We start from the raw sequence: 20,319 nt of genomic DNA on the forward strand, positions 1-20,319 counted from the left end.
ATATATAAAAGCAGGGGGCACTTTTCACTTTTGGGAAATCAATCCTTTCTCAAAGGCCATATCCTTATTTATTTTTTATTAATATTTTGGTGTGCTCCCGTTGGAGTAAATAGTAGACTTGCTTCCTCAGGCATAAGCGCCCCCGCAGAGAATTTCATTTTGTGAAATTTGGAAAGGATGCAGTTTATATGTGGCTAAACTGCATATCGTAGATATGTGGGCTTGGCAATAAATATATTTTTAAATATAATTTGATCTTAATATTTAGATAATATATAATCTTTAACATGAAGATGATGAATAAGGAATTTTTTTTTTTTTTTAACTAGCAATAATAGCATATTAAGAAAACATTTTGAAAGTTAATTACACTTGTTTTTAGATGGACTACTTATTTGCATCTATTTTTAAGATGGATGCGTTATACCTCTGGACCATGTATTGTAGAAATGTGGTCCAACCGGCGTGAAACTAATTTCCTGGAATTTCTGTTTGGAATCATTACACGAGTAAGGGTATGATTTGTGACACTCTCATATACCGATATTTGTATCATAGAAAGTAATATAATTTTAATTATAGAAGCTGGCAGACCATGTTTTGATAGGATTAAATCAAAATGATTTGTCTTATGTCTGAATCCCAAAAAATTAAGCTATGGCTTGAAATTTCGAGGATGCAAAAAATTGTATGAAGGGCATTCTATATCCATCACTTCACGGGTCTCTCTCTCACACACACACACACACAAAACACAGCGTTGCCCCTCCTTCAAAGTGAAACATCATCTCTCATCCAGCAGTTTCTCTCGTCCAACTTCTGTTCCGATAATGTCAATATCTTCAGTTCCTCTCCTCCTCCAAAGTGCCATCAACTCTCTCATCATCGTCGCCATCAAATCCCTTGCAAAAGGCCTCCTAAACACGTCCTGTTGCGTTAAGGTTCAAGCCATGTCTAAAAGAGAAGCAAATGATTTGCTATGAAACCATTGGAGTCTATTTCTTGATAATTACTTGCAACTCATCAATGGCTTCAAAAAAAGTTGCCGGAAAATCATTAGATTCTTGCTGAATTGGGTTTCCGCCGGTGACCCAAGAGAGGATTAACCTTCAATTTGATTAAATGTTAAAAAAAAAAACCTTCAATTGTTTATTTTGACATTGGCTATTATGGATGTGAAGAGAAATAAAGATTTCTAGCTTTAAATAGTGTAATATTGAAACATATTATTTAGACAATCCATTTTCAAATATTCATAGTGTAATATTGAAACACATTATTTAGACAATCCATTTTCAAATATTCATAGATCTATGAGATTTATACTATTTTAGTTACGAATTTCATTGTCAAGGGTGAAAATACATTTTAGAGCCATCATAAGGTTTTCCAATGCTTGAAAGTGCTTCTAGATGAGGTTTTGAGGTGAAGCTTTACTTCTTTTTTTTTCGTAAGGTCTAATTCTAGATGAGGTTTTGAGATGAAGCTTTACTTTTTTTTTTTTTGTAAGGTCTAATTCTAGATGAGGTTTTGAGGTGAAGCTTTACTTTTTTCGTAAGGTCTAATAGAAACCGCTTCCCATCTACTTCTAATTAGGTTTATAATGGGTTTTCTTCTAAGATGCAAATGCAATTTTGATCCGGAGGGAGGATATAATCGAAAATGTTCTATCCATACGTTCTTCAGTATTGCCCGAATGTTTATGGTGGGAATTCCAATAAAATGAAGGAAGAAAAAGGGTATAGCATAGGTCAAAATTTTCTTTTTCTATATATTTTTTCATTCCTTATTTTTTGCGGGTAGTGTTTTAAAGCTCGGGCTGTCGGGGTGGATCCCTCCATTGCATTGGTTGGGAATAGCCTAATCGGGATCCGTATCAATTGAGCCAGTGACACATCAGTAACAATAATTGTATAACATAGTCTCAGGCAGGTCTTGTCCGATCTCAAATAATTAGAATAATGCTTAATGCTTAGATGATGATGATTGGTATTGACAACACTAAGGGAAAACCCAGTTCATCCAACCACAAAACACGAATTCCATTGAAGTTTTTTTTTAACATTGGTTGCAATCCAAAATAATGAAAGGGGTAGAATAACAAACTCTTAGAATGATTGTATACGATAAAACAATTTATTTTTGTTGCAAGGTCATCACAATTACTTCTAACCATTATATGTCATATTAGATAGTTTGAAATGTGTTACAAAGTTTGAGAAACATTTTGTTGAACTTTGAGCTTAGACAATAACCCATTTATAACTACGCAGATTTAAAATTTGACGGATAAAAGTGATTGTGACTTCTTTATACTAAAAACAAAATTTGTACCTTTCTATAATTTTTCCACCTAAAAAGGGGCGAAACTCAGGACCATTTTTTAAAAGATTTAAAAATTGCAAGTTGGGGGATTCTTGGACTACCAAAAAAAGAAAAAGAAAACAATTCCATGCAACAAAGTAAAACAAAGATGGCATTACTTGCTAAGCGTGTAACAGAAAAACTACTAAAATAACAATGCCCAATGATACTGCAAATCGCTAAGCGCATAATAAAAATTACTAAAATATCCCTGACTTCACATAATAGGAAATTACTAAAATACCCCTGACTAATGATATTGCACTTTGTATCAAGCATGCATCCTTCCATAATCCCCTATACAGTTTTGGTATTTTGGAAAAGACAAAAAAGTCCTGGGGCTTAGGTCTCCATACCCAAGAGCCATTTAGGTTCACTACCTCTTCTGCATGTGTCTGCCACCACACTCACTTCCCTACAAGAACGAAGAATTCCTCCACTCCTCTAAACTGTCCAATTGGTGACCCAGAGTATTTACCATAATCTTTGATCATCATGGACCGATCTACCTCATTTACTGGGAGAAATGACCAGACTGACATTTTCTTCGTGGACCACGGGCACAAATTCTTTTAGAAAATACACTCAAAACAAAATTCTTATCTGTAAAAGTCGTGATTAGATCCACTCTCTCGTATAGACTTGCTGTTCTGAAATGATCATCATGCCTGCCATTCTCTATCCAGGTTCATTGAAAACACATAGCAATTGCTAGCAGTGATCGATAGATCCAGGCTGTTGGTGAAAGAGTCAAGAACAAAACAATTTATAAACGTGCGTACAAGACAGTGAAGACTCCTCATCCAATTCCTTCAGTAGTTTTTCTATTCTCTAGCCCTCCTCAACAAAAACAATCAGGAGCTCCAAGCATTGATCGATACGTCCAAGCTGTTCAGTTTAAGAATCCATACTCAGACAGCTTCTAGTCTACCGTGTATTTACTAAGCTACCCTTCACTCAGTGTCCTCAGTACTTCTAAACAACAATTGTTGTACCCAAATGGCCATTAGGTCCGCCATTCTCTAGCCGTCTTCACAGAGAGCATTCATCACCACCAATATATGATCAGAGATCCTAGCCGTCGGTTTCAGAGCCCATTATCAAACAGCTTGCAGGTTACCCAGTTCCCCCAACACAAGTTCGACCTCATCTCTCAAACCCAACCTACCCAACCAGCTAGCCAAAACTGATCTGGTCTCAGGACCAACCTCGACACCATCTTTCTCAAGCTCCAGCAGTAGGCCCAGTGCCTTATTGAGATTATTTTCCTTCTCATAAGCAATCAACATAAGAGACACACATTTATCACTTGGGCTTAAACCAGAGGCTCTGAGATTCTCTAGCACCATCCGAGCCTCGTTGGTATGACCCCCAACCACATAAGCATTAAGAAGCAACGCACAGAACCTCACATCAGGTACAACCCCTGCGAATTGAACTGAATCAAACACTCTCTGAGCTCCCTCAATATGACCCATTTTAGAGTAAGCCCTCAAAAGTGCCTTGTAAACTTCTCTGCGTGCATATGTATCTTGGGATTCCATTTCTTTGAGTAATGACTCGCCCTTTTCAGGCATACCAGCCCTGATATAAGCCATGATCATGGACCCATAAGCTCTTTTGTCCAATGGTACACCTAGAAGCTTAAGCTCTTCAAATGTTTCTTGGGCCCGATTGAAGTCACCTGCCTTGCTGTACATGTGAATCAGTACGGTTAGTATGACAGGGTCACAGGAGAAGCCTCTTCTATTCAATGCTCCCAGGGCATTTTCGGCATCTTGTTTTCGCCCTTGCTTTGCATAGCCATCAATTAGTTTGGTGTAGTCACGAATATTAGCTTCAAATGACTCTTGCAGGAGAGCAAACTCCATTACCTAATACATAGGAGGAGATGATTAAATGCTACAAGAAAAACTACAGAAGAAGCATGAGTTGTATTCAGTTCTGCAGATTAGGAACCAAAAGGAAGGGAAGAAAACCAAAAGAAGCAAATATTTGCCATTGAAAATTATAATTACTTCCAGAGCCATAGTTGAGTAATTATCATGCTAGCAAAGTCTTCTGGACATGTATATATATTATGCCAGGAAATTTTGTTACTTTGATAAATAGTTGAGGGGCATCAATGGTGTGAAAAGTGGTCAGCTTTGCAATCAAGTCAAATGTCTCTTCAACTCTTATCCCGTGGCTCTATGAAAACCCTTAGGCCCTATATGTACCATTCTATCAGCTCTAATCTTAATCTTGTGCATTTTCAGTAGTCGACGGCCTTATCACACACCAAACGAGAAACCAGATCTCATGCATGATTATAGTGAAGAGATTCAGTTGTTTTGTACTTTATTTCCAATCAGCAAAGCAAATAACCACTCGACAAGTTGATGGTTTGAGCTAAGAATGTATTAAAAAATGCAATGGTCTGAGCTAAGAATGAATTAAAAAATGCAGGGAAAGAGTGAGGGAACGGATCAAGGAGTGGAGGCTGACCTTTTTAATCAGTTTGATTATGTAATTGGAACAGGGACTGGTGATTTGTTGGATAAGACTCAGGAGCCCATACAGGAAAAAGAGGACAAAAGTTGAATAATTGAGGTGAGGTAAGTATAAAATGGAGGAAGACAAATGACGAACAAGGCAATGATCATAGGGCTATAGCATAAAGACAAGAAAATTAGTAAAACATGGTTGAGCGGTTCCGAGGATCATTGAAATGAGTTAGTGAAAACTAAGTACATATTCAAGAGAAAAAAATGTTAGAAGTAACAAAAATACCCTGAGAATTAATGCCACAACACCTCCGGATGAGAAAAAATATACTAGAATGGTAGACCTTACGATTATTTTTTATGTGTAGTATAAGCTACAAATATAAACCTAGACAAGCTCGAACCAATCCTTTCGTTTATTTATTGCTTATATATGGAGCAAACGAAACAAAAGAAGTAAACAAGCCCACAGAAACAAGGGTATCAAGGGTTTTCTGCTAAAAACTTCAATAGTTATGCCACCATGTACAGCTGAAAGAGGGATAAAATTCATCAACCAAACACTTATCAGGATGACTTCAGCCCACAACAAACATGGAAATCCCAAGAAGTGCAACTGATATAACCACTATAATTAGCATGTCCATTTACAAAGGAACAAAGGGGATTTCTCATCTATTGTGCTATTCTTTTCCATGTTGAATAAGAATAGGGTCACTAATTTTGACGTCAAATAAAAAGAGGTAAGCCAATGAGAGACCTTATCGTTTCTTGTGCTTCGGCAGTCTCATAAACCCAGAGTGTGTTGGCCACACTATTATGTTTATTTTAACTGGATGCATAAATACTCGTGTCAATTAAAGCCAACAGGTAAACAATCATATGCCAAGCAATTTAGATGAATTTATAGAAATATGGCATTATTATTTTCAATAAGCGTCAGAAGGGCATATATTAAAGAAAAAAATTCAGAATAAAAACTCCATAATTTAACATTGTGGCGCACCCCTAGTAGCTTGGAGCTAGGGTTTAGCACAGAAGAAGATTGGGAAGATCCAAAATTAGATAAAGATTTAAAAACATAGATAAAAGAAGGAATACTTGCTGCTTTAGGGTTTTGAATAAAATCCAAAACAAGATGCTTCATTATGCTTGAGTACATCTGTTATATAAGAAAACCCTAAATAGGACTTAATTGTGCCATCCATTTCATCTAATCATGACCATTTATTACAAAATACTTTAAGTTAATAAAAAGACATAAAAGACTCTATAAATTACTACTTATGCCCCTAAACAAATAAAATGACTCAAAAAATAAATAAAAGACGGAAAATGTCATATTCTATTACTATTTTGCCTTTCTGTGGTTCCTCTTGTAAACTTTACGCATGTCTCTCTTATCTAGATACTGGAGAGCAATATCCTGGGCTGCATCACATTGTTACCCAAATATTTTGAGTAGCCGACCCCAAATTGTTGGGATAAGGCTCGGATGATGATGACCTAAATACTTTGAGTGGGATTCATGAGTCAAAGATTTCATGTCACATTTGTATTTCTAAGTTGAACATAGATCACAATAACCTCACTCTTATCAAAATTAATGAAAGCATCACATTGTTCCTCATGGTATGAAGTTCATGAGAAAAATACCAATTAAATAGCTGATAGTTATCACCATAAAGTAAACATAATATCTGGGATCAGACACTTCAATATCCCAATTTGAGAATGTCTCTAGCCCACACTGCCTCAATTGCACAAGGTTAGTTGACACACACTCAGTCCTTGCAAGAGGGAGGCAACGGAAATATGCACTTTCCATCACGCCACTCATTCTATCCATAATAACAAGAGAAAAACTAACGAAAAGCATCAAATCCTTTACCAACCAAACTCATGATTGCATCAGCTTTATTTAGTGCACATATATAAGAAAATCCCCGTGATACTCGAGTACAACTTGCAAAGAGTTTCAAATATTTTACGGTTGGATCACTTTGTCATTCAAGTATCAATGCACAAGCTCTCCTATTCCTAGTCAAATACGCGTCACAGTCATGTGTTCACTACAAATTCTCCACCTTACTTCGATGCCTTGGATCCCAAATTGACATGGGAAAATTACAGTCCCACCACCAGCATTGGCTACAACATAAAAGGGACCCCCGGATCCTCCTATCCTCCTATACATTTGACAACGAAGTGACTCATCTATTGCTTCCCCCTTTGCTCTAAGCTTATTTCCAAACAAATCCTCTTTGTAAGAGTCAGAAGACTCAGAACACTGTGTTCAGTAACAAGTATGTGAATGCAAGATAAAAATTAAGTAAAACTAGCTCCAATTTTTTATGAATTTACAGGATTCAACACAGCAATAAATATTTCCATTTAAAGGCAGAGACACTAATATCATAAAAATTCTCCCTTTCCTCCATTATGAGAACTCGAGCTTTGATGATGAATGCACTTTAAATATCCATTATCCATCCACAGAGAAGAAATCAATTTGTTTGAAATGTTGGTGGCCACTTTTTCTGCGGGTAGCAACACTACACCAACTGAAAATTTGGCAAGTTCTAGTGATGCATTCATTCAAATTAATGTTCATTGATCAGAACTAACAAAAAAAGAACTTGCATCTTTGGAATTGGAAGCATAATCTCTATTTCCACATCGGAACATAAAATGAAGATGAATAAAAAGAAACAGTGCATGTTATCTTCCAAATGTGCAAGAACTGTAATCTGGGGAACTACTGAGAGAGAGAGAGAGAGAGATAATTTATATAAACATCTCCGGAATTACTAACCTCAAAAATCAAAGGATGGTTTAATTTTTTTATTTCCCTGAGAATTTCAAGCCAATCAGCTCTCTTGGGATTCATGGTTCTAACCCACAAACCCAACATACCAGATGGGTCATCATCTCCATCAGAAAGGCATATAATATGTCTCATCAGGGCTTTGCATCTCTTTGACATTTTTGCAGGCAATTGGGACATGAGAAGCTTTTGGGACTCCGAAATATCTGAACCCGCATCGACCCATATCATTTTTTGAGGCAAATTAATTGCTTGTGCGTTTTCTCGCTCTTCTTCATGTTGGGTTTTCTCTGGCAGAGATATTGATTGTTGCAGAGAAGATTGCCGGGGAGGAAAGCTGAAACATGAGAGTGAAGGTGAATTTCTTGTCCATGGAGGGGCGAATGCATAAACAATGGAGCTTCCTATGCAATGGACAGTCGATAGCATAGTAGAGAGAGAAGCAACTCCTTAGACGGGTTGAGAGTGAGAGACAGTTGGGTGCTATTTCACAAAAACGGGAGAGAGACTGCTCGAATCTATTGCACAAGACGACCATCGAAATTGTGTTTTTTATTTTGGGAAAAGTTTATTCAGAGCGTAGGTTTTTTAAACAATCAAATTAGAGCCCACCTCAATAATTTCGCTACAAGAGGTGGTTTTGATGCTGAAATATTCTCATATCATATCGATATCAAGATGCATGGTCATGAGTAAAAAATAGATTTCAACTTTAAAAAATAGTGCATTTTGTAACTTATTTTTTGATCATCAATTTTTAAGAATTTTATGATTTCATAGATCGATCTATATTATTGGTGAAAAGAAAAGTTTATATGGAGCCGAGGCTCTAAACAATCAAATTTAAGCCTACATCAAAAAGTTTATTAGAAGAGGTTGTTTTGATAATATCTATATATCTTCAAATTGATAATCTCGACATCAAGATCTATGGACATGAAAAAAAAATGGATTTCAAGTTTTGGAAATAATATATTTTGTAATGCATTTTTACATATGGTCAATTTTCAAGATTTTCGTAGATATGTTGATTTACCGTATTTTTTTTTGAAGATTTGAACTTTATAAATAAATATAAAAATGTATTTTAAAGCTATCACAAAGATTTCCAGTAGTAAAACCACATTTCTCGACACTATTTGAAGGTAGGCTCTAATTTGATTGTTTAGAGCCTAGGCTCTATACAAACCGCACCCTATATTTTAAGGTTATCACAAAAATTTTCAATATTGAAACCACATTTCTCGACATTAATTAAAGGTACGCTTTACTTTGATTGTTTAGAGCATCGGCTCTATACAAACTGCACTTTCTTTATTTTAGTTGGATAATATAGATTTTGATAATTTTAAAAATATAAAATAAAATAATACTATATTTATACTAAAGCTAATAATATGCCATCCAACCCGGCCCTTACAAAGTAGGTCTAGAGCCAATACCAGCTTGACTGCCTTTGTTTTTTTTTTTTTTTATCTTTTATTTTTCTTTAGTTATTTTTTGGTTTGGCCTGATCTAGCCCGATAGGAACAACGCCAAGGCTAAGCCCGGCACATTTATCACTTAATCTATATCATCCAAATAAAATGAATGGTGCATACTAATATAATCTTGTACCAGTAAAGTTGCAATTTATAAAAACTTTTTCCTTTAATTTCACAAGGAGATTGAGATAGTCCCCTGATATCATATGGAACACTATGCAAAGGATTATTTTTGCAAAATTTATCACAATACATTGTTTTACAATTACTTAATAATTTACCTTTTTTTACTATTCTAACTAAAAAACACGTGTATTTTGGTAGGCATTTGGAAACTAAATCAGGATGAGGTGGGCCTCAAATTTGATTGTTTAGAGCCGTAGCTTTATATAAACTTTTCCCAAATGGGGTGCGGCTTGTATAAAGCCTAGGCTCTAAACAATCAAATTAGAGCCTACCTTCAAATAGTATCGAGAAATGTGGTTTCAACATTGGTAATCTTTATCATAGCCTTAAAATACATTTTCATATTTATTTATAAAGTTTAAAGCTTCAAAAATATTGTAGGTTGACAGATCTATAAAAACTTAAAACTCTAGAAAATTGACGGTCCAAAAATGCATTACAAAATACGCTATTTCCAAAACTTGAAATCTATTTTTTTCTCATGTCCATGCATCTTGATATCGAGATGATCAATTTGAGGATATTTGGGCATCAAAACAATCTCTTCTGGTGAAATTTTTGAGGTAGGCTCAAATTTGATTGCTTAGAGCCTTGGCTCTATATAAACTTGTTTTTTTTCCAAATGTTAAATAGTTAATATCTCATGCACATTTTGACAAAATTTCCCTAGTGCAATGATTTCATGCAACCGTTATATGGTAATATGATGCACCAACCTTAAAAAACAATCTTATGGTCATTTGTTTGATCCAAAAGTTTGAAATATACACTCTTTTCATTCTAATGAATGATCACAAAAAAAAAAGAAAATTTGAAAACACAACCTATAAAATATTTTTTAGCTCAATTAACATAGGCCGTTCATTTTGGTGAGATGCTTAGATCTAGGCTTTAGAAGGATTTTTTCAATTCCAATTTTTTTGGATGACTTTATTATCATTAGAAGAACAATTAAAAAAGAAAAAAAATGATTTTGAGTTTACAAAGACTAAGATCTTGAAATTTACAAAATGAATGGTCTAGGTTCGTTTTTGAAGGGGACTCATTTTGACTATATCTAAGGTTCAAATTGAACTTTTTTTTTGAGGGGATTGATTATTGAGATGAAGAAAGTGTGTGTGCAAAATTTGGAGTCATACAAAACAAACATGATTTTTTAAAAGTATCGTTGTATTATACTATGATACAACTGTTACATTAGATCATTGCTCGTATTTTATATACATAATGATTGTCTACTGTATGTTAATGATCCTCATGTGGTGGCAGACCTTCAAAAGAAACAATGATTCAAATCCGCTGCCCGTCATCAAGGGACGATGGCAGAAATCCCTCTGTGTATGGCAGAGTATGTGTATGCTAATATTATCTACACGTTTTATCTGGTAAAGATTTATAAAAAGAGGAATTTGCCCAGGGGCTCACGTTTATTAAAAATAAAAAATAAAAAATTAAGGGTTTTGTGTCTCATTGACTAGTTGGTGAGATAATATCCTACTAAGTAGCTGGATGACAAGGGAAATTAATGGAAAAATCTGTTTTTTTTTTCTTTTCGTTAAGTGGATGACAAGGGAAATTAATAGAAAAATCTGTTTTTTTTTTCTTTTCGTTAAGTGGATGACAAGGGAAATTAATGGAAAAATCTATTTTTTTAAAATTAAAAATGAGTTTTTCTTTAAGTAAAAAAATAGGTCATGCATTTCAAACGTTGGATTTCAATTAAAAGATAAGTTTAGCACTAGAAGTGCCAAACCTATCTTTTACTGGAAAAATTAATCTCATAAAGCCTTTATGACAACAATTTCTTTTTAATTAACTACCCAAAAAATATATATTTTCTCTTGAAATAATCATTTCATGCATTTGAGGAAAATTATTTTCTTACAAAACCAGTCTTAGTTAGGAACAAAGATGATTAGAGAGTTTTGGGATCAAACAGAACTTTATAACATGGGCTACTGCAAGACCAAATGTCCACTTTTGGCCCAAGAAAGCACCAAATCTTATTCCAAATTGGTACTCCATGTTCCTCTATTCCTCACAATGAAGATGAAATTTCGAAAAAAAGGGAAATTATATATATTTCATGATGAATATTTCCTCCGTACAATCAAGTAAAAAGGAAAAGCTGAGATTCAGAAAAAATAAAATAGAAAATTGTTTCGTGCGGGTTGGACCGCATTTCTACATATGCGATCCAGCGTAAAGCATCCATCTTAAAGATGGATGCAAGTAGGTGTTCCATCTAAAAACAATGAAAGCTAAGGGTCCAAATGTTTTCTTATTAGAATTATTATTTATAGTTTTAAAAAGTTATTTATTTTTCATATTCATGATCTCCATGTTAGAGATTACATGTCTTTAAAAATTAAGTCTTCAAATCCATCTCAAAAATAGATTTATTAAGAGGACCACATTTCTACATATGTGGGCTTGGCCGCATAGAAACTGGGTTCCAAGAAAAATAAAAAACATATATATATATATATATATATATATATATATATATATATATATATATATATATATATATATATATATATATATACATGGGAAATGATTTCATGCAACAGTTGCATATTAGTATAATGCAACCGTCTTCAAAAACCATGTTAGAGATATTTGTTTGACACGAATTTTTAAATGTACACTCTTTTCATTCTGAAAAACAATCACAAATTATTTATTTTTGAAAAAATGCTCTAGAACGTTTTCATTCTAGCCCAATTAATATAAACCGTCCATTTTATTGCGATGGTTAGATATAGGCCTCATAACCATTTTTTTATTCCCAAAATTTTTATATAGCGTTATCATCGTTAGATTAATAATGCTAAAAAGGAAAAAAATGATTTTGAATTTGTTAAGGCTTAGATCTTGAAATTCACCAAATGGATGGTCGAGATTCATTATTGGATGGGTACTAATTTTGACTGTATCTAGGGTGCAAATTTTTTTTTTTTTTGCAGGATTGATTATGAGAATGAAGAGAATGTGTGTGCAAATTTTACGGTCATACAAATGCCAAAATATGGTTTTTAGAGGTATGGTTGTATTATACTATTATACAATCGTTGCATTATATCACTTCCATATATATATATATATATATATATATATATATATATATATATATATATATATATATATATATATATATATGGAAAAAGCTGGGATTAGCCCACTAGCTCATATGAGCCTAACGGTTTAGATTGAATTTGGGTCGATTTGAAGATCACGGATGTCCGATAGTGCTTGAATTTTATTTTATTTTTTACAAATCTAAATCACTTGAAATTTTAGGTATGTGTTCTTATCGTCAAGACGCACCTAATAAAAATATAAAAAAAATTATTCGCGAAAAAAATGATCAAAATACCTCCCGAAACTTTTCGGGGTTATTTTGGTTATTTTATTTCATGTAAAATATTTTTTTGATATTTTTCGAAGATTCTTTTATTTTTTATAAACATATGCATAAAAATTTAAATGATTTGAATTTGTAAATAAATAAATAAAATTTACATACTACCGGACATCCATGATCGTCAGATCGGCCCATATTTAATTTGGGTTGTTAGGCTCATATGTTCATATGAACTAGTGGGCTAATCCCAGCTTTTATATATATATATATATATATATATATATATATATATATATATATATATATATATATATATATATATATATATATATATATATATATATATATATATATATATATATATATATCGTATGGGTAGTTTAAAACCTTTAAATTTCCTCGACAAAAATTTCAAACCCAACATCGAGAATTAGCTTGAGGAGATTTTGAGAATATAAACTTCTGAACAGATACGTACCTATTTTAAGATAGCAGCAAATTTCAATTCCTAGGCATAAATTATTTTATGAATAATATAAAACTTTAACTATAAAATCTTAAGAAGTTGGACTTTGGAGTTAGGACATTGCCATACCATATATTATTTGCTTTATTAAAAAAGTGAAAAATAATTTTAAAAATTAGTCGATCGATATATAGGATAAATATATCTAAGTGTCAAAAAATATTGAGGACTTTAAAAGTATACACCACAAGTGGTGTAGCGTAATCTATTAAGAGAGAGACGGTTAGATTTCTATTTAAGAGAGGAGAAAAAAGGTAGTTGAGTAACTTGTGTTCCCATAAACAGAGACGAGCATAATCCGTAAATAGAGCTTAAAATTAGATTTATTCTTTGTTTATTTATTTATTTTTCATGAACTAAAAATGAAAGGTATATGCGTGAAACAATCCACTAATTGATTGATCGATTTTAGATACTATACCATTGCCATCTATTGTATTTTCAAACAGGAGATAGGAGGACCCTATGGAAAAATGGTGGTTCAATTCAATATTAGAGCACAAATGTGAACCATGTAAATCAATGGACATAGCTAAAATTGATTGTTGTTCTTATATAATTCAAACTATCCACAGGGTATTAGGGACCCAAATTTGGATATTTGTAAATGAAGAATCCAAATTTGGATATTTATAAATGAAGAACAAAATAATGATTAGTATTTTATTAGAAACATCTTTGAACAAAATATTAGTATTTTATTAGAAACATGAGGATTTTTAAGTATTTTATTAGAAACATGAGGATTTTTAAGTAAATTTTTCTTCAACAATCGTCTCCGTTATCGACTAAATTTCAACAGCTCTTAGATCTGAAAATGTGAAGCTTGAAATTCTTAAATACCAATTCTTGGGGCATATGAAATGCGGTATTTTTTTTCATAGAGATTCTTAGATAAAGTTTCACATGAGGAAACGGCCGGAAGATATGCTCCCGCCGGAGCATATAATTCTTCCCCTAATATTCTCCTTTCCACTATATTCCTGTCCTTGTCTTCCTATTATTGTCCTACCATATCGTAACTCTCCTCCACCCGCTAGATTCGCTCCTTTTCACTCTCCTAGCCCAGCTCTCTCTCTCTCTCTTTGTCATGTATATGCCTTTCCTTGTATGATAAGGTTTACATAAACCACTAATTTTAGAAACGGATTAGTGACGCCGATCAAGCATCGTCAAAACTAGTTTAGATCAGTAAATCGGCTGTCTGGATCATATTTTATTGTGGGGAAGAAATAGTGAACTGGTGATAAAAAACCATGCAAAAACAATAAACCGATAAAAAACTGGTACATATCAGTAAATAGGTGTTTTTCTATAACAAAAGGCCATTTTACTATAGTAAATCGTTGGTTCTCTTCTAACAATTTCCTTTATATTGACAAAATCAGCACGGGTTGACTGATTCTTAAGTTAGACCGGATGATTCCGTGCCGACCCGACGTTTTTTTAAATCTTTGCTTTTGAAATCATGTCAACAGATGTATGAATAAGAGGGAAATAAAAAAACCTTGTACAGACCTGGCCCTTTCTTTTGTCATTTGCGCTCTTCTCTTTAGCATTTATTATTCATGGAGCATGTATTATACTTCTGTAGGAGCATAGCATATATTTATTTCCACCGAGCATTATACTTACTTGGAAGGATTCCTTCCATCTTAAATTTTGGAACCGAATATATTATTTTGAAAAAAAAAGAAAAAGATTTGACTTGTCTAACACTTATATTTCACCATAAAAAAAATTCGACCCTCTCTATTCAATCTCACGACATTATTTTTTTCAAACGTGTAGAAGGTGGCATTTGGAATTTTTATGACGTTAGTCTATGGGTTGAACATGTTAGATCCCGAAACGTGTAGTCCTAAAGCGACTCAAATTTTCATTAAGAAAACATTATATGTGTCCGGGGATGCATTCATAATTTTTTATTAAAAAAAAGGTTATATGTGTCCGGGGATTCATTCCTACATTTGTGTACCGCCATGCATAAACCATCCATCTAAAGATGGATATAGACGATGGTCCCTTCTATTAAAAGGTGAATTCTTTAGGTTCAAATATTATAATAAAGCGATTATTTTTCTTTTTTAAAATTACTTTTTTAATATATTAATGATCTTTATGTTAGACATGATATATTCTTTAAAAATTAGGATCAAAATCTATTTAAAAAATAAATTATTATGGGGCGTGCTTTTCTATACAAGAGTCCGGAGACTCATTAAGGTTATAAATTAGGATGGGGTTTCTTTGAGTCGGCCAACTCACATCTACATGCTGCCCGTTCTAAAATTCATTTTAAAGATGGTTCTTTATTTATATATTTATTTTTTAGATTTATCATCTAAGCCAAGATGATCATGAATATAAAAATAAAAATAAACTCTTAAAATAAAAAATATAATTCGTTTGATATTATTTTGTGCACCGTCCATGTGTTATTTATCGATTATACACTTGACATAACCTCCCTCTTTGGGATGGACGTTTATAAGTCAGCATGCTCTTTCGCTTGATGACTCATGGAACATTTTTCAGATAAATTAATGCTGCCAAAATTTCATCATAAATTTTTCTTGAGAATTTTTATCAAAATTTATCTAAGAGATTAACTACTAAATATTTTATCTATGAATAGGGTTTTTGTGTGGGTGGACTCACATGTAGCCCTATATCTCACACCTTCCATGTTAAATGGATGATGGTGATTGCACTAGCAACACTGCAATATGCATTGACCAACTCAATTGAATTTGAGCAAGGGTCCAATGCAACAGTTGTATCGTATTATAATGAAACGATACTTCTAGAAACTATGTTTCTGCTATTTGTATGACCCCAAATTTTGCACACACACTCATTTCATCTCAATAATCATTCTCCAAAAAAAAAAATTCAATTTGAACCCTAGATATAGTCAAAATGAGTCCCTTCTAGAAACGAATCTAGACCATTCATTTTGTGAATTTCAAGATCTTAGCCTTTATAAGCTCAAAATCAATTTTTTATTTCTTAACATTGTTCATCTAATGATAATAAAGTCATCTAAAAAAATTGGAAATGAAAAAATCTTTCTAAGACCTAGATCTAATCATCTCACCAAAATGGACAGCCTATGTTAATTGGGCTAAAAAAAATACTTCCTAGATTGTGTTTTCAATTTTTTATTTTTTTGTGATTGTTCATTAGAATGAAAAGAGTGTATATTTCACAATTTGGATCAAACAAATGGCCATAAGATGATTTTTTAAGGTTGTTGCATCATATTATTATACAACGGTTGCATGAAATCATTTTGTTTTTTGTGACACTTAGATCTAGCTATTAAAAAATTAGATAGTCTCTTTTTAATCTCGAGACATTATTGTTTTCTTGTATATAAATAGTTTATTTTGGATTTTTTATTGAAATTAATTTATATTTGTGGAGGCTATATCCCAAAATTTGATATCTAATAAATATTTCTGACATTGATTATACACTAGGGAGTACATAGATGGTCTATTTAAACAGGAGTATGAAATATTTGAACAAAATATGGCATAAGCAAGTGTGGAGACTACTATCTCCAACTAAAACGGAGAACATAGATTACTCTCTTGGCATGTCCATTATTGGTAGAGTTTATATAAGGCATAAATCTTAATCAAACAAAGTAAGGCACACTATGAAAGATGAAGTTTGAGTGCCACGAACTCTTGTGATGGCATACAAATTTATCTTTATTTTTAATTATAAAATTGAAAGCCTCGTGGCAACCAAGCAAATCTATAAGTATTTGAAAATATCGAAATTACAAGAATTAAGTAATTATTATAAAATAATTTATTTTTTAATATATAAAATCCTTTTTCTTATGCATTTGAGTTTGAGATGATCAATCGAAAGATTTTTTAAGCTTAGAACAACTATTTTTTATTTATTTTTTTCAATGTTGACTTATTTTATAGAGCAATGATTTAATGCAACGGTTGTATAGTAATACGATGCAATAACTCCATAGTAATACGATACAATAACTCTAAGAAACCATATTATGGCCATTTGTTTGATCCAAAATTTGAAAGATATATATTGTTTTCATTCTAATGAACAATCACAAAAAAAGAAAAAATTGAAAACACAACTTAGAAAGTATTTTTTTAGCCCAAGTAACATAGCCGTTCATTTTGGTGAGATGCTTAGATCTAGGCCTTAGAATGATTTTTTCATTTCCAAATTTTTTAGATGGCTTTGTTATCATTAGATGAACAACGTTAAAAAAGAAAAAAATGATTTTGAGTTTATAAAGGCTAAGATATTAAAATTCACCAAATGAATGGGCCAGATTCATTTTTGAAGGGGATTCATTTTGACCATATCTAAGGTTTAAATTGATTTTTTATTTTTTTTTTGGATTGATGAAGAGAGTGTATGTGCAAAATTTTAGGTCATACAAATACCACAAACGTGATTCTCTAGAAATGTCGTTGCATTATACTATAATACAACCGTTGGATGAAATCATTGCTCTATTTTATAATATAGAATTTATAATAAAAACCTTGAATAGTTTTTTTTATTTTCAACAAATTTAAAATTTCTCCTATCCATTATCATCCTATTTCATCACTTTCTCTCTCTAAAAACTCTCTCTCTCTCTCAGCACAACTTAGTCGAAAGTCCGATAAGATGTAACTTCCCACAGATTACCGACCCTTTTTCTTTCCTTTTCATTACCGCCGTTGGCGTAGGGTAAGAGATAAACTTTCCCGTTATATTGTCTATCCATTTCTACTTTTGCCCGTTATCAATAGACAGACCAGATTAAACCACACTTCCCTCATAAAACCATCTCGACCGTCCAGCTGACACTTTCTCCTCTATATATAGCGAACTGGATGCGTTATTGCCTTGTTATGCGCTGCGTCTGTTCTGCAACGGCATGCGTTGCTTTCTATCCTCGAATTAGGGTTTTGGTTTTGTTTTTTCTGAAACTTGCGTTCTCTTCATCTAGTTAGGGTTTAGGGTTCGGGTTTTGATCTTTTTTAACCATAAGCAGATTTGATTTGTTCAAGGTGAGGTTTCCTGGGGTATAATCTGGCTTTTGGGGATTTTTTACGGTTAATTTGGTGATTTATATCTAGTTATGGTTTAAGATTGCCTTTCTGATTCGTTTTTGGTTAGGGTTTCTAGTTGAGAACATTGTATGGTCCTTCTCTGGTCGGGGACTTGAATTTCTACAGTTGTTGAGGCAAATTCGCTGAGGAATCCAACTCTGGTTCATAATCTGGTGAGTATTAAATTTTGTTTACAGAGTTTTGGGTTTCAATTTTCTTTTGGAATTCACTGGGATAATTTGGTTACAGCTTCATCTAGGTTCTATCCGTACTGGTTAGGATTATCTGGAAGGTTAGTGGAATTTATCTGTCGAATTCTTCATTTGGGTTTTATCTCCTTATCTTCATATCAAAGCATACATTTGAACGATTTTTCAGCAGAAAAATATTTTATCGTTTCTGTTGAGGATAACGTAGAGGTTGTTTCTCTAGATTGGTGAGTATACGAGGGATTTGAATTGGGCTTACTTGAAGGTTTGGGTGAATTTTCAGTTTATGCAGAGCCTTGATGGTTTTAATCAGGTTATTTGTGTGGTCATAATAGACAAACTTAACTAATTATCGTTGGAGCTATCAGAAGCCATTGTTGCCTTTTGAACTGTGTGTCTTTTCACAGGCGTATAAGCCCCATCCTCCATAGACGGGAAGGGTCCTGTTCGATTTGTTGAATTTAAGGGTTTGTCCCCTATTGTATTTCTACTGTTGAAAATAACCACTTACCATCATTCTATAGAAGAAACATGAAAGCTCCTTCAGCTCCTAAGAAACGAAACATCACTTTCCGATATGACATAACATCGAGCCTCTCAGCTGCTGGTGTCCCTTCTGTGCCAATTCCAACCAGGCAAAAGAAGCTTCGGCGCTTACCCCACATATTTTCTAGGGTTTTAGAGCTCCCTTTTCGATCTGAAGCCAATGTTTTGGTCCAAGAAAATCATGAATTCTTTCGATTTGTAACTGGAACCAATCTAGTAAGCGAAGATGTGAGAGCCCAATTGATTGAGATTATCCCTGGGGTTACCAAGATTGTTATCAGAGGTAGCAATATGTTGGACTTATCGCTAGATGAATTAGAGCTTGATTTGTGGCGCTTTAGGCTCCCTCCTTGTGCCCAACCAGAGCTAGCTAGTGCTGCTTATGTGGATGGAAAGCTTATTGTCACCATTCCAAAAGGCCCATCATCTGATGATGATGATGGTTCTGATAATATTGACATAGAAACAGGGCAGAATGGGGAAAATTCAGGCAATGACACAAACCCTAATTTGCCAAATACTCGTAGTCAGGGAAGTTTGGATAGAGGAGGAGGATTGAATGATGGGTTTGGTGGGGAGCAAGGATCTGGTTTTGATTCGGAGATAGGAGGTTTGAATGACGGGTTGGGTGGCGAGCAAGGAACTGGTTTTGATTTGGAGAGAGGAGGTTTGAATGATGGGTTGGGTGGCGAGCAAGGAAATGGCTTTGATTCAAGCAATTGGCCTGGATCTTTGGCGTCGAACCAGTCTTCAGTGAGCCGCCCTCAAGCTTTGGGTGGTCATCTTGTCCTTGTACAGTGAAATCTTGAATGTTTGATTTCTTTAGCTCATTTTTGTTTTCCAGTTTTTTCATTTTTCCTGCAATGGCATCAATTTCGGAGACTATGAAAATTTATATTTCATAGATTTCCATCTTGTTTTGCTCTTTTTCTTCAATGGTATATATGAATGTTGCATTTTTCTTTAAAACTGGTAAGATGCAGGCCTAGTACACTTTGACGACAATTTTTTATGTCGACTGTAATTAGCCGGATCTACATTTGATGGGGTGCTCTTCATCTGTGGAATGCTCTTACAAAATGATATATAGTCACTGAAATGAATGGTGTGTTCGTATGTATATTGTGCTTGAAAGATATGTTGCAGACATATGTACGTTTGGCATTTATTCTATATCATAATTTTTTTTGGAGGAGTTTATGAATTGTTTCCTTGAACTTTGGGA

General features: G+C 33.5%; 2 protein-coding genes across 10 annotated transcripts; one reads left to right on the forward strand and one right to left on the reverse strand.

Moving 5' to 3' along the window:
* Positions 1 to 2,453: 2,453 nt before the first annotated feature.
* Positions 2,454 to 8,172, reverse strand: LOC18421396 (Tetratricopeptide repeat (TPR)-like superfamily protein). The gene is made up of 2 exons (XM_006826194.4): positions 7,666 to 8,172; positions 2,454 to 4,238 (listed from the first exon to the last, which is right to left on the reverse strand). Exons 1-2 carry the CDS (start codon positions 8,104 to 8,106, stop codon positions 3,465 to 3,467), a joined length of 1,215 nt encoding a protein of 404 aa, XP_006826257.1. The 5' UTR covers positions 8,107 to 8,172; the 3' UTR covers positions 2,454 to 3,464.
* A 9,963-nt stretch (positions 8,173 to 18,135) lies between these two features.
* LOC18421397 (uncharacterized) lies at positions 18,136 to 20,063 on the forward strand. 9 transcript variants are annotated; one of them, XM_011622899.3, is made up of 4 exons: positions 18,136 to 18,297; positions 18,407 to 18,512; positions 18,589 to 18,631; positions 18,956 to 20,063. In XM_011622899.3, the coding sequence occupies exon 4, from the start codon at positions 19,080 to 19,082 to the stop codon at positions 19,893 to 19,895; it is 816 nt and encodes a 271-aa protein (XP_011621201.1). In that variant the 5' UTR covers positions 18,136 to 18,297; positions 18,407 to 18,512; positions 18,589 to 18,631; positions 18,956 to 19,079; the 3' UTR covers positions 19,896 to 20,063. The 9 variants fall into 9 exon arrangements, with proteins under 9 accessions (XP_011621201.1, XP_088717944.1, XP_020517448.1 ...); XM_088861818.1 differs by having other exon boundaries at positions 18,416 to 18,512; XM_020661789.2 differs by having other exon boundaries at positions 18,136 to 18,512.
* The last annotated feature ends 256 nt before the right edge of the window (positions 20,064 to 20,319 follow it).

Source organism: Amborella trichopoda, chromosome 3 (genome assembly GCF_054954075.1).
Source record: "Amborella trichopoda isolate Santa Cruz 75 chromosome 3, AtrichopodaSantaCruz75HAP2 v2.0, whole genome shotgun sequence".
In the NCBI taxonomy this organism is placed as follows: Eukaryota; Viridiplantae; Streptophyta; class Magnoliopsida; order Amborellales; family Amborellaceae; genus Amborella; species Amborella trichopoda.

Bases quoted from the DNA above. Each gene is read 5' to 3' on its own strand.
- LOC18421397 (XM_011622810.3), top strand. From the start codon at position 19,080: ATGAAAGCTCCTTCAGCTCCTAAGAAACGAAACATCACTTTCCGATAT.
- LOC18421396 (XM_006826194.4), bottom strand. From the start codon at position 8,106: ATGCTATCGACTGTCCATTGCATAGGAAGCTCCATTGTTTATGCATTC. The intron at 4,239-7,665 runs GTTAGTAATTCC...CCTATGTATTAG, and splicing joins ACCATCCTTTGATTTTTGAG to GTAATGGAGTTTGCTCTCCT.